Source organism: Suncus etruscus, chromosome 9 (assembly GCF_024139225.1).
Source record: "Suncus etruscus isolate mSunEtr1 chromosome 9, mSunEtr1.pri.cur, whole genome shotgun sequence".
In the NCBI taxonomy this organism is placed as follows: domain Eukaryota; kingdom Metazoa; phylum Chordata; class Mammalia; order Eulipotyphla; family Soricidae; genus Suncus; species Suncus etruscus.
In genome coordinates, this window is record NC_064856.1 from 15665902 (window position 1) to 15685696 (window position 19795).

Sequence of the window (19795 nt, forward strand, 5' to 3'; positions counted from 1 at the left end):
GGCACGGGGGACCATATGGGGTGCCGGGATTCGAACCGATGACCTCCTGCATGAAAGGCAAACGCCTTACCTCCATGCTATCTCTCCGGCCCCCTCCTTAACCTTTTTATCTCCAACAGAATAGCATACTTTGAATCATTCAGCCTCATAAATTGAGGGGGGAAAAGAATGATACCAGGACCAGTCATATGGACAGGTAGTGTAAAAGAAAATGATCAGACTGGAACACCAAACAGAATAGATACCCAACCTATAACAAGCTGTAAGGCGGAGACTATTTGCAGTAGGATTCTGGGGGTAAAGGAGGGAGATGTGGGAGACATGCTGGGAACAAGAGTAGAGGGAGGACAACATTGGAGGTGGGAATGCCCTTCATTTATTGTCACTATGTATCGTAAATAATTCTGTGTAATGAACTTCAGTCACAATAAAAAAAATTAAAAAAAAAAAAAAGAAAAAGCACATTGAAATCACAATGAGATTTAACTATATACAGTAGAAAATGAGAAGCTATGTGACAACTAAAACTCTTATACATTGCTGGGTGAATGTAAAATGGCACAACTTCAGAAAACATTTCAACTGTTGTGTGTATGTGGGTACTTTCAGGCAATGCTCAGGGGACCCAGGGCCATTCTAGCCAATACTTGGTCAACCATGCCAGATGGTTCAGTTCTTGGACTCAGCAATACAGTGTTGCTTGCACTTGGCATGCTGGGGGCCTTTAGAGAAACCATGGCAGTGATTCTGGTGCCATATAGTACTGGAAATAGAACTTAGTCCCTATACATGCATGTATGTGCCCCTGATCACAGAGCAATGCCCCTGGCCTTGACATATGCACCTCACAGCAACTCTGAGAGACAGATAAGGAAACTGGCATAAAAAAGTTTAGCCATATATGTGGGGGTAGGCTATACCCAGTAGTGCTCAGGGCTTATTCCTGGGTCTTCTCTCAGGGATGATTCCTGATGCATCTTAAGGAACCATATGGGATGTTGGGGGATCAAACTTGGGTCAGTCACTTACAAGGCAAACACCTTCCCTGCTGTACTATTGCTCTATTCCCTCAGCCTTAGGGCCACACAGTGACCAAGTGGCAGAGCCAGTTCTCAAATCAGGGTGCTTTCTGGCTCTGGAAGAGGTTTCCAGCCTGTCTTTTACTCTATTACACTACAGATTTTCCAGCCGAATTAGGAATCATTTCCTTGACTCATTTAGAATTTAAAATATGGGACCAGAGGGATAGCACACTGGTAGGGCATTTGCCTTGCATGCAGCTGATCCAGGACAGATGGCGGTTCGAATCCCAGCATCCCATATGGTTCCCCGTACCTGCCAGGGGTGATTTCTAAGCACAGAGTCAGGAGTAACCCCTGAGCATTGCCAGGTGTGACCAAAAACAAACAAACAAAAAAGAATTAGGAAATTATTTCTTTTCCAGGATAGGTAACTTGGAAGAATAATGGACCCCAGAATAGAGATGACTGGTTTTGTAGGAAAAGAAGTTAGGATGCCTAACCTGGGAATAATCACTACAAATAGAATCAAGAACGGCAGATACAGTTAATGAAGGTTGCTAGGTATTAAGAATTAGTGCCGGGCCTGGAGAGATAGCACAGCGGCGTTTGCCTTGCAAGCAGCTGATCCAGGACCAAAGGTGGTTGGTTCGAATCCCGGTGTCCCATATGGTCCCCCGTTCTGCCAGGAGCTATTTCTGAGCAGACAGCCAGGAGTAACCCCTGAGCACCGCCGGGTGTGGCCCAAAAACTAAAAAAAAAAAAAAGAATTAGTGCCTGTAGTATTCACAATGACCCCATGAAGGTATATGGCACTAATGTCTCATTTTCCAAATTAGGAAAAGGAGAGAGATTAAGCCCAGTCAGTACAAATACCTTGTAAGACAGAACACTCTGCATTAGACCACAGCCTCAGGACCTAATTTCAGAGCATTAACTCCTAGCCAGGCTAATGTCTGGCAGTTGCCCTTGCTAGCAATTCATTTTCTTTTTTTTTTGTTTGTTTGTTTGTTTTTCTTGTTTTTGTTTTTGGGCCACACCCAGCAGTGCTCAGGGGTAACTCCTGGCTGTCTGCTCAGAAATAGCTCCTGGCAGGCACGGGGACCATATGGGACACCGGGATTTGAACCAACCACCTTTGGTCCTGGATCGGCTGCTTGCAAGGCAAACACTGCTGTGCTATCTCTCCGGGCCCTAGCGATTCATTTTCTGATCATCTGGCCTAATAGCCTGATATGTGCTCAACTCAGAATTTTCTTTCTTTCTCATTGCAGATCCTGGTGGAAGAGCATATACCATGCAATTTCTTTAGCCCTGTATGTCAGGACATCTTTTTAACCATCTCTGCCCTCAGGTAATACCCACATGCCTTTCTTCCTCCCACACACTAAACATAGCTCCCAGTTCCCCATGTTGTGCTTACATTCCATATATTTCACTTGCAAAAAACTATTAAGTTGAAAATGGGAAAGCCAAATTCAAATATTTTGTGTGTTTGAAATAACTTTAATATCATGTATGATCCCACCCAAAAAACTTTCAGAAAGACCCTATTGAAACCTCTTCCAACTTTCCTTTTGTCATCCTAATAATTCCATGCAGTGGAATTCTGCTATCTAAGAAATTTCAAGGGCTGCCTGCCTCTACCTTTCTGAGAGGTTCGAACTGCATGTTCTTTGATTAAAGGCCCCAAGAGATCCTTCAGTTGGAGATATGTTCAACCTTCTATTTGCCAACCTGGCAAGCACACAGCAGAATAGAGTGGGCAAAGGTCAGGAATCCCTGCATCAGACCACAGCAGGCCACCCTCTGTTTTGTAACTGGACAGACCTAGAAGAGGATCACTCTGGTGACCTGGTGCAAGAGTGGTGGGAAGCAGGGAGAAGAAGGGAGGCCCCTAAACTTAAACTCTTCTCTAAACTTTTGAGAGTTAACAGGTTGTTAAGTCATGCCATTTATTTTTTTCCATCAGAATGATGTCCAGCCAGTCTATCCTAACCTTTATGGTGGCTTCAATCCCTACTTAGCGATATCTGATATAAAACTGTTCTTACATTGCTATTCTCAACCTGTCTTTCCTCAGTTTCCAAAGTGACTGTTTGCTGTTCAGCTCTGAGAATCAAGACGACTTGCTCAATCTTATCACCAGAAGAATGATAACTCTTCCCCCTGTAGAGGCTCTCATTCCTCTGCAAAATACAATGCCAAAGGAGCCCTACGACTTAGAGGTAACTCATGCTTTGCTTACTAACTGCCAGCCATAGGTCTGATGATTTTGACCTTTTTACAGGTGTGTCTGATTGAGAATTGGGGGCAGGAAATAACCAACCCCCCCAAATAAACATTGGCAGGAAATGTGGTGAATAAATTCTGTAGGCAAATTCAGGGCTGCTGTGCCCTTTATTTGACCCCCCCCTTTTTTTTCTCTTCATTCCTCTTTCTTTGATTTCAACTTCAAAATATGGTGGGGAGCTAAGACAGTAGTAGCATAATGGATAAGGCATTGTAGCCGGCCAACACTGGTTTGATCCCTGGCATCCCATATGGTCCCCTGAGCCTGCCAGGAGTAATTTCTGAGCACAGAGCCAAGAGTAACCTCTGAGCACCACAGGATGTGACCCACCAGGTGGGAGTATTCATTCATGTATTTAGCAGATATTTAGGGTTCTGTGCTAGGCAGAGGAAAATCTTGACATTTTCAAAGTAAACCAGGTATTAGGAGAAATTGGGCAGCTAATCATGATAGGCAGCCAAAATACAGCAGTACATACTCTGGGAGCATATTATATCTTAGAGCAGAGATACAACTTATTGATAAATAAAATACCAATAGCTCTAAATGACTTGACAAAAATAAAATGGAAAAAGCAGAAGATAAAGAATAAATATATGAATTTTTCTTAAACACACGGTGTCAGGGGAAGCTGATTTAAAAGTTGTAGTTAGAGTGACGCCACGCGCAGCGGCCGGTAGGCGGGGCCGAGGCGGGCTGCTCCGGATGCCGCCGCTTCACGTCGGAAACAAAACAGCGGCTCCGCAGGAAGAAGGAGCCTCGGCGGCGGCGGCGAGAGGCGAGAGGCGAGAGGCGACCTAATCTGGAAACCCGCACGTGACACCAGCCTGCAGAACCTTTAGAAAGCTTGGCCAGGAGGAGGACACATGAAAGAAAGAACCCCAAGAGGCTTTGTGTTCTGTGAAAAAGTATTACTATACAGTTGCTCCAATGACAGAGTTACCCGCACCTTTGTCTTACTTTCAGAATGCACAGATGTCCGAGGACAACCACTCGAACAATCCTGCACGTAGCCAGAATGACACTAGAGACCAGAATGAGCAGAGGCAGAGACGCAGCAACCCCGAATCTGTCTCTAATGGGCGACCCCAGGGTGGTACACAGCAGGTGTTGGAACAAGAAGAAGACGATGAGGAAGAGCTGACATTAAAATATGGCGCCAAGCATGTGATCATGCTCTTTGTCCCTGTGACCCTTTGTATGGTGGTTGTCGTGGCTACTATCAAATCTGTCAGCTTTTATACCCGGAAGGACGGACAGCTAATCTACACCCCATTCACAGAGGACACGGAGACAGTGGGTCAGCGAGCCCTGAACTCAATTCTGAATGCTATTATCATGATCAGTGTCATTGTTGTCATGACTATTCTCCTGGTGGTTCTATATAAATACAGGTACTACAAGGTCATTCATGGCTGGCTAATTGTTTCATCTTTGTTGTTGCTGTTCTTTTTCTCATTTATTTACTTGGGGTAAGTATTTAAAACTTACACTGTTGCCATGGACTACATTACCGTCGTGCTCCTGATCTTCAATTTTGGCGTGGTGGGGATGATCGCCATTCACTGGAAAGGGCCACTGCGACTCCAGCAAGCGTATCTCATCACGATCAGTGCCCTCATGGCCCTGGTATTTATCAAGTACCTCCCGGAGTGGACCGCGTGACTCATCTTGGCTGTGATTTCCGTATATGATTTAGTGGCTGTTTTGTGTCTAAAAGGCCCACTTCGTATGCTGGTTGAAACAGCTCAAGAGAGGAATGAAACTCTGTTTCCAGCCCTCATTTACTCCTCAACAATGATGTGGTTGGTGAATATGGCCGAAGGAGACCCTGAAGCCCAAAGGAAGGTATCAAAAAACTCCAATCACAATGCACAAAGCTCAGAAGGTGAGCCACAAGACCCTGTGACAGAGAGTGATGATGGTGGCTTCAGTGAGGAGTGGGAAGCCCAGAGAGACAGTCGCCTTGGGCCTCAGCGCAGCACACCTGAGACGCGAGCAGCTGCTCAGGAAATAGCCAGCAGCATCCTGACCAGCGAGGACCCAGAGGAAAGGGGAGTAAAACTTGTATTAGGAGATTTCATTTTCTACAGTGTTTTGGTTGGTAAAGCTTCCGCAACAGCCAGTGGAGACTGGAACACCACCATAGCCTGTTTCGTAGCCATATTAATTGGTCTGTGCCTTACATTGTTACTCCTGGCCATTTTCAAGAAAACATTACCAGCTCTTCCCATCTCTATCACCTTTGGGCTTGTTTTCTGCTTTGCCACAGATTATCTTGTACAGCCCTTTATGGACCAGTTAGCATTCCATCAGTTTTATATCTAGCATATTTGCCATTAGAGTCCCATGGATTTTTCTCCTTTGATTATAATAAAATCTGGGGAGGACAAAGGTGGTTTTCCTGTGTCCACATCAAACAGAGCTGAGATTCCTGGCTGGACTTTTACAGCTTCCTTTCAAGTCTTCCTGACCTTCTATCCCATGGGGCAATAGAAGGTGTCTACAGAAAATGGCTGTGAACATTCATCACGGTGATGTCTTGGTGGAATTGAGTCCTTTGGTGCAAAACTACCCAATTTGAGGGACAAGGCCAAGGAAAAGTGATGGGCCCAGAAGGTACTGTGCTCCTGCTGGCAGTGTGACCTTTGTGGTCGGTGGATGTCACCACCACTGCAGCCTCTCAGGACTGTCATTACCAGGAGGTTAGATGAAGTGGTTTCACCCAAACAGGATTCTTCATCTCAAACTCCATGGTGGAAATCAACCTTAACAAATCTGCATGGGATTCCAACCCTTTTCATGAGGGTACTGTAGGGCGAGGAAACAACATCAGCAAAGTGGAAAGTTGGAGAAAAAGGGGTTCAAATATTCAAAAAAAAAAAGTTGTAGTTAGCAGGGTCAGAGAGATAGTACAGTGGTAGGGCATTCGCCTTGCACACAGTTGATCCAGGACAGACAGTGGTTTGAATCCAGCATCCCACATGATCCCCCGAGCCAGCCAGGAGCGATTTCTGAGCATAGAATCAGGAGTAACCCCTGGGCGCCGCCTGTTGTGACCCAACTCCCCCACCCCAAAAAATTGTAGTTAGCAATTTGTTGTGGTTATCTCTGAAGGAAAGCTTTCAAAGCAGAAAGAAGAGGAAGTAAAGACTTGATTTGGGGAGGGAGGAGAAGTCTACATCCAGCAGGAATCACTCCTGGCAGGGTCAGGGAATCGAATGGACCCCAGGAATTGAATGCAGATCAGATATGTGCTCTACCTGCTGTACTATCACTCTAGCTCCAAATACTTGATTTTATTTTGTGACTGGAAAAGCAGTTGCCAAACGGAACTTGATTCCCCTTTATTTTAGGTCAAAGATGCACAAGTCAAACTGAAATATCTAGATGGGAACAGTATTCAAGTACTAGAGCGTGTGTCTAGCATATGCCCTGATTTTCATTTCTGCACAGCATGGCCTCCAGAGCTCTGACAGTTGTGGCCCTAATGCCCCCCTCCCCCAAAGCACTGCTAGTTTTGGGCATCATCAGGCTTGAGACACTGTCAGGGATGACCCTTCTCATGAAAACAAAACAAAACAAAAAAATATTATTCATAGGGAATTCCCCAAAAATGTAGGTGGAATCAGTTCAGTGTGTTTCCAGTAATGCTGAGGTATTCTTGTGAAAGGAAGATGTATTGTTACTCAACAGGTGATGAATCGTCTGCCAGGGTTTTTCACTAATTCTGTTTCTCAGAGCCTTTGCTTCAGATAGCAAGGAGAAACAGAGGCAGCATTCCTAACTTAATGCCTTTTTAGTATCTCTACAGTCGGACGCTTCAGGCATTCTCTGAGATGTTCCAAATTTTGGTGGTAAAAGATTCACATTTGAAAAATCTTGATAACATTTTGAAGGTAAGCTGGGTATTGGGAGACTGGGCAGTTAATTAGGCTATATACTCACGGGTCATTGTGGCTATGCTCGTGGGACTATCTGGGATACCAGGAATCTAAACCAGATCTGCAACATGCAAGGCAAATGCTCTACCCACTGTGTTATCACTTCAGTCCCCCCACGAAGTATCTAAATCAGACTTGGATTTAAATTCTGATTCCCTGACCTTCATTGGTTATAAATTCGGCAAGGAATATAATCTTTTACAATCTCATGTCTTCACCTTTAAATCGGGATTGTAAACATAAATAAGTAAATTGAAGGGCCGGAGTGATGGCATAATGGTAGGGCATTTGCCTTGCACATGGCTAACCTAGTACAGAATCCCAGCATCCCATATGGTGCCTCAAGCCTGCCAGGAGAAATTTCTGAGCACAGAGCACTGAGTTTCGTTGGGTGTGGCCCCCCCCAAAAACAAAAACAAACAAAAAAAGGTAAAATGAAAATAATTACTGTGAGTTTGAGTAAATAGTTTAAGTGGTTGCTATAATTATTCTTTTTGTTTGTTTGTTTGTTTGTTTTTTTTTTGGGTTTTGGGTCACACCCAGCAGCGTGCAGGGGTTACTCCTTGCTCTACGCTCAGAAATTGCTCCTGGCAGGCTGGGCGGACCATTTGGGATGCCGGGATTTGAACCACCGTCCTTCTGCATGCAAGGCACCTTACCTTACCTTCATGCTATCTCTCTGGCCCCTATAATTATTCTTTTTTTTTTTTATTGTTGTTGTTTTTTTTGTTGTTGTTGTTGGTGGTGGTGGTGGGTTTTGGGTCACACCTGGCTGTGTTCAGGGGTTACTCCTGACTCTATGCTCAGAAATGGCTCCTGGCAGGCCTGGGGGACTATATGGGATGCCGGGATTCGAACCACCATCCTTCTACATGCAAAGCAAACGCCCCACCTCCATGCTAACTCTCTGGCCCTATAATTATTCTTTATTTATTTTTTTTAAACCCCCCCCCAAATCTATAATTATTCTTTAAATTATTTTTCTTTACTGCCTCTGGGTTTTGTTTAGTGACCAGAAAATAGAGGCAACTTCAGTAGTAAATAGGTTACTTCCTATGGGGGAGCAGGGGACTGCAGATACAGAGGTCACTGAGGAGTGCCTGCCCCCCTGTGGCCTACACTTACCTTCATTCCACCCCAAACAGATCAAGGTTTCTTCCCTTTAGTAAAATATACCTGTACTGAGCTGTCTGGCAGCATTTCTTTGACTTTATTTTTTTGGAGGGTAGCAGGTGGAGTTGAGAATATAGTTTTGAGATATCTGAGATTTAACCTAGGTCTCATGTGCAAGGCAAGTGCTTTACAACTGAGCATGTCCCTGGCTTGGGAACTTAGTTCAAGTCATTCTCCTACCTGAAATGTGTGTGTGTGTGTGTGTGTGTGTGTGTGTGTGTGTGTGTGTGTGTTTGTTTGTTGTTTGGCAGAGTCCTTCCTCAGATCTTTTCCATGAATTCCTCTCTGATCATTGTAGGTAGAAGCAATCTCCCCTCCCTCAAAGTTCCTCCTTAGCCTGCCATTTATTTTTTTTTTCCAAAGGAGATTTCAGAAGGCTTAAGACATCCCCAGAATTCATGACAATTATTGTATCACCAATAAAATCATTAATACTATAACAACAACAAGACATCCCCAGAATGGGAGAAATAATAGTATTCACTGAACTTCCTGAGTTTTGGCCCTTGTTTGGAATCCTGTCATTCATTTCCAACTCAAATTGGTTTATCCTGTGTGAAGAGATTGTCAGACATAGTAGCAACATAATACAAACACATCTCCTTATTTTCTTCCAGCTAAAATAAAGGTGTTATCCCAGATCTTCCTGGTAAATTAATCCCATAAACCACTCTTTATTTTCCACAGCTCTTGGCCCCATGGCTACAGACAGACAGAGACACTGAGCGGCTACGGGCCATCTCCTTAATGACTCAAGTTCTGAAGTGTTTATTCATATATCTCAAAATGCAGGTAAACAATCCTGCCATGACTGAGAAAAAACAATGCCTTGTTTAGTTTTTAGGGGGCATCACCTGGTAGTACTTAGGGCTTACTTCTGGTTCTGTGCTCAGGGATTCCTCCTGGCAAACTCACGGACCACATGGATTACTGGGGATAAAATCTGGGTTAGCTGTGTGCAAAGCCTGGCCCTACCTACTGTACTATCTTCCCAGTTCAATAAAATACTGTTCTCTCTTCCCAGTTCAATAAATAAAAGTAAAATTTTGTTTTAATTATTTTATGTTTTTGGTTTTTGGGCCACACCCAGGAGTGCTCAGGGGTTACTCCTGGCTCTGAGCTCAGGAATCACTCCTGGCAAGCTCAGGGGATTATATAGGATGTCGGAGATAGAACCCCAGTCGGCTTTGTACAAGCCAAATGCCCTAAACTCTGTGCTATTGCTCCTGTCCTACTTTTTTTTTTTTTTTTTGCGGGGGGTGGGGGGGAGCACACCGGCCACACTCAGGCTTACTCCTGGCTCTGAGTTCAGAAATCGCTCCTGGAAGGCCCTGGGACCATATGGTGTGCCAGGAATCGAACCCAGGTCAACTGCATCTAATTTCAGTGCATGATGATCTGAGATGGTAGTTGATGTAATTTGTATTCTCTCTGTCTTTTTGTTTTTTGGTTTTTGGGCCACCTCCAGCGGTGCTCAGGGGTTACTCCTGGCTGTCTGCTCAGAAATAGCTCCTGGCAGGCACGGGGGACCATATGGGACACTGGGATTTGAACCAACCACCTTTGGTCCTGGATCGGCGGCTTGCAAGGCAAACACCGCTGTGCTATCTCACCGGGCCCTTCTTTTTTTTCTTTTTTCTCTTTTTTTATTTTTATTTTGACCATATTGGCTTATATATCTTTCACAGTAGTATTTTAGGTACATATTTTAGGTACATACATCAGGAGAATACCCATCACCAAATTTGTCCTCCCCCACCCCCATTTCCTTCCTGCAACCTATATCCCCCAACATCACCCCTCAGGCTGCTAGAGTAAGTGGTCCCTTCTGTGTCTAGCTTACTACTAGGGGTCATATATCTGATTGGTCCTGGTAGCCTCTCTTGTTTCCCCCTCTATTTGAGAGGCGGAGCTAGATAGTTTGAGTTATATGGTTTTGTTTGAAGGAAAGAAAAGCAATAGAATGGGGTAAAAAAAATCAAATAAGCTGAAAATGGGCGGAGTCTTCTAGAGGCTTTCAACCTCAGTTTGAGAGAGGACAGGAAAAGGTAATTGAAACACCGCAACAATACAGAAAGAAATATCAAATAAAATATCCTGTGAGCACTACAGCAATAAAGACAAGCACCGCACAATAGTCTCAGTCCTGAAATCAAACCATGCTGGAGTGCAAAAAGAAAGAGAAAGATGAAATAAAATAAAATATAATTGGAGACATCAACTTCAATATCTACACCAAAATAAAGAAATCAAAAAAAATCAATCAATCAATCAATCAATATATATATATGGATAAAAGGATTATTTTGAGCTTTTTTTTTCTTTTTCCCCCTTTATAGGCACAGTAACTATTGAGGACATTATAGAAGGAATTCCCTTGGCCTAGGAGATACAGGGTTTCTTCACCCCTGAAGTATACTGTCATGGGATTAACTCCTACATAATTGATTTTTAATGATTTAATACTCAGAGTGACTACCATGGTTCTCTTTTCTGCTCTGCTAATGTTTGCTAGATGTTTGTGTCTATACATGTTAAATCTTAAGTCTAAAGAGATACAACTATTAAATATTGGCTTCACACTTTTCTTGAATAGATGGTATAAGTGGCATTATTTTTTTGTTTTGTTTTGTTTTGTTTTGCTTTTGGGTCACATCCGGCAGCGCTCAGGGGTTACTCCTGGCTCTGTGCTCAGAAATTGCTCCTGGCAGGCTCAGGGAACATATGGGATGCCGGGATTCGAACCACCGACCTTCTGCATGAAAGGCAAATGCCTTACCTCCTATCTCTCTGGCCCCAAGTGGCATTATTTTAAGATAATAAATGCATTCTAGGGGCCAGAGTGATATCTCAGTGGGTAAGGTGTTTGCCTTGCACATGTCACCCCATATATAAATACAATACAATAAAAATAAATAAATTTATTCTGATGACGTGTTCCTTTTTCTCCCTCACTAGCTTCCATTGCAATTTCACAGATTCGGACACTTAGTGGCTCTGATGGCGCTGCTTTGTGGGGACTCACTGGATCAGGTGGCAGAGAATGCTGCAGAGGGTTTGCTCTATCTGCTGCGGATCATCCTAAGATTGAAATGTAAGGCTCTACTCCTGCCAGTAAGGCTCCTGAATTATATGCAAATGCTATGGCACACATTCACACACACAATCATATACACACATGTGCTACTCTTCCCCATTTCTTTTATTGTTTCAGCTAACTTATGTTTTAAATAAACTTTGGAAAACACATCAAATAACACACCAGTAACAGTGAGCAGGGGCTAATCGCAGTCACTGGTCAGGGATTGCTACCAGGGGTGCTCCAAGCCCTATGCAATTCCAGGGATCAAACTTAGGCCTCCTGCCTGTTTTACATACACTCAACCCACTTAGATATCTTCTGGCCTCCTAATTTTCTTTAGCAGTAGTTAATAAAAAGAAAGGCACATGGTTCATAGGCAGAGATAGAGCAACAATGACTTAATCATTTGAATCATTATACTGGACCAGGTTTATGAGTGTTAGCCATCTGCAAGTCTCCTAAGTTGGAGTGTGACTATGTAGATAAACCGAAGTGATCAGTAGTAAAATGGGGGCTTGCTATCATTTGGGCCTTCAGCCATCAATAAAGCCTTTAAGTGTTTACTGAGTACTCGCTTGGGATCCCACAGTAATCAGAACATAGTGATCTAATCCTTATCTTGCATTTGGGAGCCTTGGTTTTAATCCTGAGAACAGCACATTTCCCCAAAATGACTCTTGAGCATTTCTAACTGTGACCTAATAGGTAAAAAAAAAAAAATGAGCCACTTAAGTAGTCAGAGAGTTCTAATTATCAGACCTGTCCAAAACTGTGCAATTGTTTTGTGGGAAGTTATGGGGTTTTTGTTTTTGTTTTTTGATTTTTCGGGCCACACCCGTTTGATACTCAGGGGTTACTCCTGGCTAAGCGCTCAGAAATTGCCCCTGGCTTGGGGGGACCATATGGGACGCCAGGGGATTGAACCACGATCCTTCCTTGGCTAGCACTTGCAAGGCAGACACCTTACCTCTAGCACCACCTCGCCAGTCCCAGGAAGTTATGTTTTATAGGAGACTTCTCAAAAGTTCTGGAAAGGCTTAGTATGCTTTGGTTGTATTCCCAAATCACTTTAGGCTCTATTTTTTTTGTTTTGGGTTATGGGCCACACCCATTGACGCTCAGGGGTTGCTCCTGACTATGCACTCAGAAGTCGCTCCTGGCTTGGGAGACCATATGGGATACTGGGGGATCTAACCGCAGTCCATCCTAGGTTAGCAAGTGCAAGGCTAAAGCCCTACTGCTTGTGCCACCACTCTGGCCCCTAGAGCTCTATTTTTTTTTTTTTGGTCACATCCGGCAGCGCTCAGGGACAATTTCTGGCTTTGCGCTCAGAAACCGCCCCCGGCAGACTCGGGGGACCACAAGGGATGCTGGGATTTGAACCTCTGTCCTTCTGCATGCAAGGCAACTGCCCCACCACCATGCCATCTCTCCGGCCCTAGAGCTCTATTTTTACAAGAATTTCTTTTATAGCACACAGGTAGGGTCTTGCACGTGGCCCACCCAGGTTTGATCCCCAGCATCTCATATGGTCCCCTGAGTCTGCTAGGAGTGATTTCTGAGGGCAGAGCTAAGAGTAACCCCTAAATTTCACCAATGTGGCCCAAAAGTACAAAACAAAACTAAAAGCTCTTTTACTTTTGGGCCCTTTATATATATATATATATATATATTGATTATATATAATATGTTTATATTATATATTTATATATAAATATATATATTTAGGGCCCTTTATATCTTGCTCTACAACTGGTAAAACAAATCAGCATTTAAATCAATACAAATTCTTTCCTGTAGGTGTTTTTTTATTCAAATGAAAAAGAGAAATGCAATCATTTTAGGATTCCTTCAGCTTGGAAATTTAAGTAGATCTGCTTGAAAATTCAAGGAAAAAGAATAAGGAAGATGTATTGTGCCTATTTTCTCCTCAGATACCACCCGTGATGAGAAAAATGACCAAAGCTTAAGAATAGCAATGAAAAAGTGTCAAGAACTCCTAAAATACTACAGTACTAAACAGTTCGACAAAGACTCCATCCAAATCATCCAGGTACTCTAGATTACCCAGATGGTTAACATGTTATAGACAGTTTAAAATGTTGGAGAGGATGAGAAGTCTCATATATCTGTTTTGTTTGTGGGAATGTTAAATGACAAGACCCTTTTGGGCAAAGTTCTGATAATTTCTCATAAACAAAACATGAGACTGTGCCAGAGCGATAGTGCAGTGGTTGGGCATTTGCCTTGCATGTGACTGATCCAGGATGGATGGACCTTGGTTCGATACCCGGTGTCCCACATGGTCCCCCAAGCCAGGGGTGATTTCTGAGTGCAAAGCCAGGAGTAACTCCTGAGACTGGGCAGAAACTATAACATTTTATATTTTTAAATTAGTTTTGGGTCACACCAGGCAACGATCATGGATTAATCCTGGCTCTAGACACTCAGGAATTACTCTGGCAGTTCTTGAGGGACTATATGGGATGCCTGGGATCAAACCCAGGTTAGCTGTTTGTGAGGCCTATGCCCTACACACTGTACTATCATTATAACCCTAAAACATTCTGTTTTTGTAAGCAGACTCAAAGACTATGACTTTCACAAACCTCATTTATTCATGAATGGTTGGCTTAATCTATCATTAGGGTCAGCATCCTGTCTGGTTCTCTCTTCAAATAAGCTTTTTACCTTTTTGGTTGGCTTTCAGAAAGGAGCTGCAAAAGAATGTGATTGCTCCAACAAGCCACATTATTAAATATAGTTATTTATTATTCAGCAAAGTTATAAGCATTAGATACTAGGCACGATGTTAGCATTGGGGGTGCAGGAAAAACAAATCCTACAAATATTACTTGTGTGTCAGTTCAGGATATCAGCTACTTTAAGTGCACTATGGATCAATTTCCTCATCTGTATAGAATGGATCTGTAAAAATTGGGGTTTTGCCATTTTGTTAACAGTCAAATGAGATGGGGTTGGAGGAGTGGTGCAAGTGGTAGGGCTTTTGCTTTGCACACGACTAACCTAGGACGAACCGTGGTTTGATCACCCTCATCCCATATGGTCTTTTCTTTTTTTTTTTTTTTTTTTTTTTTTGTTTTTTGGGGCCACACCCGGCGGTGCTCAGGGGTTACTCCTGGCTGTCTGCTCAGAAATAGCTCCTGGCAGGCACGGGGGACCATATGGGACACCGGGATTCGAACCAACCACCTTTGGTCCTGGATCGGCTGCTTGCAAGGCAAACGCCGCTGTGCTATCTCTCCGGGCCCGGTCTTTTCTTCTAATATATAAAATCTTTATTAGAGCACCATGATTACAAGCATGATTTAGTTGGGTTTCAGTCATAATCAGAACATACCCTTCACCAGCATTCCCACCACCAATGCCCCCCTCCCACCTTCCCAACCCTTGCCTATATTTGAGAAAGGCATTCTACTTCTCTCACTCATTAAGATTGTCATGATAGTTGTTAGTTTAGTTATTCCCTAACTGCACCACTACTCTTTGTGGTGAGCTTCATATTGTGAGCCTATCTTTCCAGCCCTCATCTCTATTGTCTCTGGGGATTATTATAATCATGTTCTTAATTTTTCTTAAAACCGATATATATATATATATATATATAAATGAGACTATTCTTTGTGTATCTCTCTTGCTCTGACTTATTTCACTCAGCATAATAGATATGTTCATGTACATCCATTTCATGACTTCATCTCTCCTGACAGCTGCATAATATTCTATTGTGTATATGTACCACAGTTTCTTTAGCTATTCATCTGTTGAAGGATATCTTGATTGTTTCCAGAGTCTGGCTATTGTAAATAGTGCTGCAATGAATATAGGTGTGAGGAAGGAATTTTTTTTTTTTTTTTTTTTTTTTGGTTTTCGTGTCACACCTGGCAGCACTCTGGGGTTACTCCTAGCTTTCTGCTCAGAAATTGCTCCTGGCAAGCTCAGGGGACCATATGGGATGCCAGGATTTGAACCACAGTTCTTCTGCATGCAAGGCAAATGCACTACCTCCATGCTATCTCTCCAGCCTCAAGGGAGAAATCTTTTTTGAAGGCATAGTATTTTTTTTATATTTTCATGCACATGCATATTAGTTTAAGTTAACATCAAAAGTTTAATTTTTTTAAGGGTTAGTCAAAAGAGCACAGTAAAAACTGTTAGAGTGGCAAATATTGTTTGCATAGGCCCACCAAAATATGGGGGACATGGAAAGGAAAAGCCTTGGTCTAAATACAAGGAGACCCTACCCCTGAAGTTTCCTGGCGTAAGACCAACTCTAGGCTCCAGGTAAACTAGTTTATTCAAACCGAGTTATTGTCTGTAGTGCCAATACAGTTTTATTTTTCACGCAGTCTCTATTGTTGGCATCAGGTTTCTGTATTAAAGATCCTGGAATCTGCACATCCTACATTGAAGTCAGGCTGGTGTGGAGTATCTTCTAGTTTCACTTCACAATTAAAGGGCAATACAGAAAGCCCTGTCCAGTAAGCAGGTCATGGTTGTTGTTAAGTCTTCTCAGTGTTAAGGGAAGTCTCTTTTGAGTAGGTCGATGTCAGAGCAGCGGTAGGGTCTTCCCTGGTAGAAGATTGCCTCCAGGTGATGTTATAGACAACCTTGGATGTTTCGTAGATGTCTTCCCTAGATCAGGGGTGAATGGAGAACCATTCTTCTGAGGCCTGTGCCAGGTTTTTATGTCAATGTTCAGGGAGGAATTTTTTTATGGTATTTTTGTGTTCCTAGGATATATCTCTAGGACTAGTATAGCTGGATCATATGGGAGCTCAATTTACAGTTTTTTGAGGAATTTCCATTATTGTTTTTCATAAAGGCTAGACTAGATGGCATTCCCACCAGCAGTGAATAAGAGTTCCTTTCTCTCCACATCCCTGCCAGTGCTGATTGTTCTTGTTCTTTGTGATGTGTGCCAGTCCAGGAGTGATTTATTTTTTTTTGGTTTTTGGGCCACACCCAGTGACACTCAGGGGTTACTCTTGGCTCTGCGCTCAGAAATCTTCCCTGTCTTGGGGGACCATATGGGATGCCGGGGGATCGAACTGCAGTTCATCCTAGGTTAGCGCATGTAAGGCCCTACTGCCTGTGCCACTACTCCGGGCCCTCAGGAGCAATTTCTGAGAATCTTGTGAAAGCTCTCTAAAAGTCAGAACTATAAAAGACAACACATAGGCCCTAGCAATGGACTTGCAGATAGAGTCCCATTTTTCAGTTTTATGAACAAAGCTTCTTTTGTGTATGTGTTTATATGTGTGTGTTTTTGGGTCACACCCGGTGATGCTCAGGGGTTACTCCTGGCTCGCGCTCAGAAATTGCTCTTGGCAGGCTCAGGGGACTATATGGGATGCCAGAAATCGAACTGGGGTCCGTCCAGTTTTGGCCGTGTGCAAGGCAAACACCCTATGGCTGTGCTATCTCTCTGGTCCCAAGAACAAAGCTTCTATATCTTTAAACACTACTATCATTATTCAGACATTTTTTTTCTTTTTGTTTTGGGGCCCCACTCAGCAGTACTCTGGACTCAGGGATCACTCCTGGCAGGATTTGGGAGACCATATATGCCCACAACACTGACTGGAGTCTCCTCCTGTACTGTGTGAGGTCCAGAGGCTCATTCCCTGTTAGAGCCATTTGATGTGTACAGTGATTGAATAGAAGTGATTGAATAGAAGAAGCCTGGGAGGCAGCCAACCTGTAGTGAGGAGGAGGAGGAGGAGGAGGACCCGGCCCCTGACAACACAACCACCACGGCCCAATAGCCAAACAGCCACATCAGACGTTTTGTGGTCCTGGGTATGGATCCAGGGCTATGTTAGCCCAGCCCGCTGTGTGCTTGTGCCCATGTGTGTCTGCGTGTCTATGGGCGCATACTTGCCTTTCTTTTTCTTTTTTTCTTTTTCTTTTTTTTTTTTTTTTTGGTTTTTGGTTTTTGGGCCACACCCGGCGGTGCTCAGGGGTTACTCCTGGCTGTCTGCTCAGAAATAGCTCCTGGCAGGCACGGGGGACCATATGGGACACCGGGATTCTAACCAACCACCTTTGGTCCTGGATCGGCTGCTTGCAAGGCAAACACCGCTGTGCTATCTCTCTGGGCCCATACTTGCCTTTCTGTGGGTGATGTGAGCTTATGTGACTGGGCGTTGTGTTAGGGGGAGGGCATGGGGTGAAGTTGAGGAATTTCTGTGCCAGGCTGGCCCGAGCATCCTCTCCAGGACCTGGGACTTTGTGACTTGCCAGGTCCTCCAAGTGCCAGGCCACTGTACTTTCACTCTGGCCACAGGACTTTTTTTGTTTTGTTTTGTTTTGTTTTGTTTTGTAATCCCAGCATCGCTCAGGAGTTACTCCTGGCTTCATGCTCAGAAATCGCTCCTGGCAGGCACAGTGGACCATATGGGATGCCGGGATTCGAACCAATGACCTTCTGCATGAAAGGCAAACAACTTACCTTCATGCTATCTCTCCGCCCCCCACCTTTTTTTTAAATCTTATTCAAGTTTCTTTCACATCAATGTCTTGAAAGTTAATTTTCTCTAAATTATCTTAGTTCTTTGCAGATTTTTTCAGTTCTAATGAGCTCTACCAATTTATAATGACTATAGTTGATGGCTTGAAAAATCTTCAAAATCCTTCTATCCAGGAAGCAGCAGGAGAGTTACTGATATCGTCGGTAAATTATTTGAAGCCTGGATTTGACAAGGTAAACTTATGGAGTCACTTACCAGATTTGAAGTACAGCCAAAACTTCTCTTCTGCAGCTGCTATAGTCGCGGCTATAGTTTTTGTGTGGCTGGAACAGCTTTTGCAAGAGACCAGAGTCCAGAACCTATTTTTTGGGGTCAGCATACGACATCCATCCACTTAACACACACTTTATAAACAATTGCTGTGTGTGCAATTGGGGAGGGAAATTACTTTATTTATTTGCCTTTCTGGGCCACACCCAGTTTTCAGGACTTACTCTGGCTTTGCAATCAGAAATTACTCCTAGTGGTGCCTGGGGGACCAAATAGAATGCTGAGAAATAAGCCCAAGTCAGTCATGTGTAGGGTAAATGCCTTACCACTGTACTATCACTCTTGTCCTGAGAGTGAGATTATTTATTTGTTTGATTATTTATTTTTGGGTTTGGGCCACATTCAGCAGTAATCAGGGGTTACTCCTGACTCTGTACTCAGAAATTACTCCTGGCAGGTTTAGAAAACCATACAGAATGCCATGGATCAAACTAGGGTTGGCCACATGCAAGGCAAATGACCTACCTGCTGTGCCATTTCTTCAGCACCCAGGGAAATTACTTTAAATATCAAGGAAATTACTTTAAATTCTTGTTTTCCAGGGAAATTAAATGTTCCCAAAAAGAGGGCCAGAGTGGTAGCACAGTGGTAGGGCATTTGTCTTGCACGTGGCTGACCTAGGACGGATGTGGGTTTGATCCCCTGGCATCCCATATGGTCCCCCGAGCCAGGAGCAGTTTCTGAGTGCAGAACCAGGAGTAAACCCTAAGCACTGCTGGGTATGGCCCCAAAACAACAACAACAAAAATGTTTCCAAAAAGAAATAAGTAACACACATGACAAAAATAGCTTTATTTAGCTCTTCATCCTGATTAAGGATCTCAAATTTATTTATCTTTGTTTGCTTGCTTTTTGGTCTATACTAGCAGTGTTCAGGGGTTATTCCTGGCTCTGCACTCAAGAATTACTCCTGGTGGTGCATATGGAAATCCTTTGGGATACCAGGAATCTAACTTGGGTCAAAAGCAACAGCCCTATTCACTAACTCTCCAGCCCCATAGGTCTCAATAAGAAAAATATATGAGAGAATCTAGAAAAAGGTCTTGCACACATTAAAACTAAATTTGTAAAATATAATTTTAAATTAATACATTAAAATGTATTACTTAAAAAGTGTAAAGAATGGAGGCCAGAGAGATAATATATGAGGTAAAGCATTTGCTTCACATGCAGCTGTCACCACAAACCTGCTTCAAATCTCCAGAACACATATATTTCCGAGTACTGCTGAGGCCATTTCCAAGTACAGAGCCAGGAGTCGCCCCCAACAAAAATAATTCGGGAAGAATATAAAAGATGAACATAGATTCTGGAGAGACTGGGAGGTAGGGAAGAGAGGTTTAAATATCACTCTGCTTAGAATTGTGCACTTCTTGCACTTGATAAATATAGGCAGTTTTCGGGGCTGGAGAGATAGCATGGAGGTAGGACATTTGCCTTGCGTGCAGAAGGATGGTGGT

The 19795-nt window shown here is 43.3% G+C and overlaps 1 protein-coding gene across 1 annotated transcript; it reads left to right on the top strand.

Annotated features, from left to right (window-relative positions):
- Nucleotides 1-4000: 4000 nt before the first annotated feature.
- Nucleotides 4001-5706, top strand: LOC126017356 (presenilin-1-like). Its single transcript, XM_049779264.1, is given in 1 exon segment — nt 4001-5706. A coding segment is annotated over 1 exon segment (1398 nt). The 5' UTR covers nt 4001-4242; the 3' UTR covers nt 5641-5706.
- The last annotated feature ends 14089 nt before the right edge of the window (nt 5707-19795 follow it).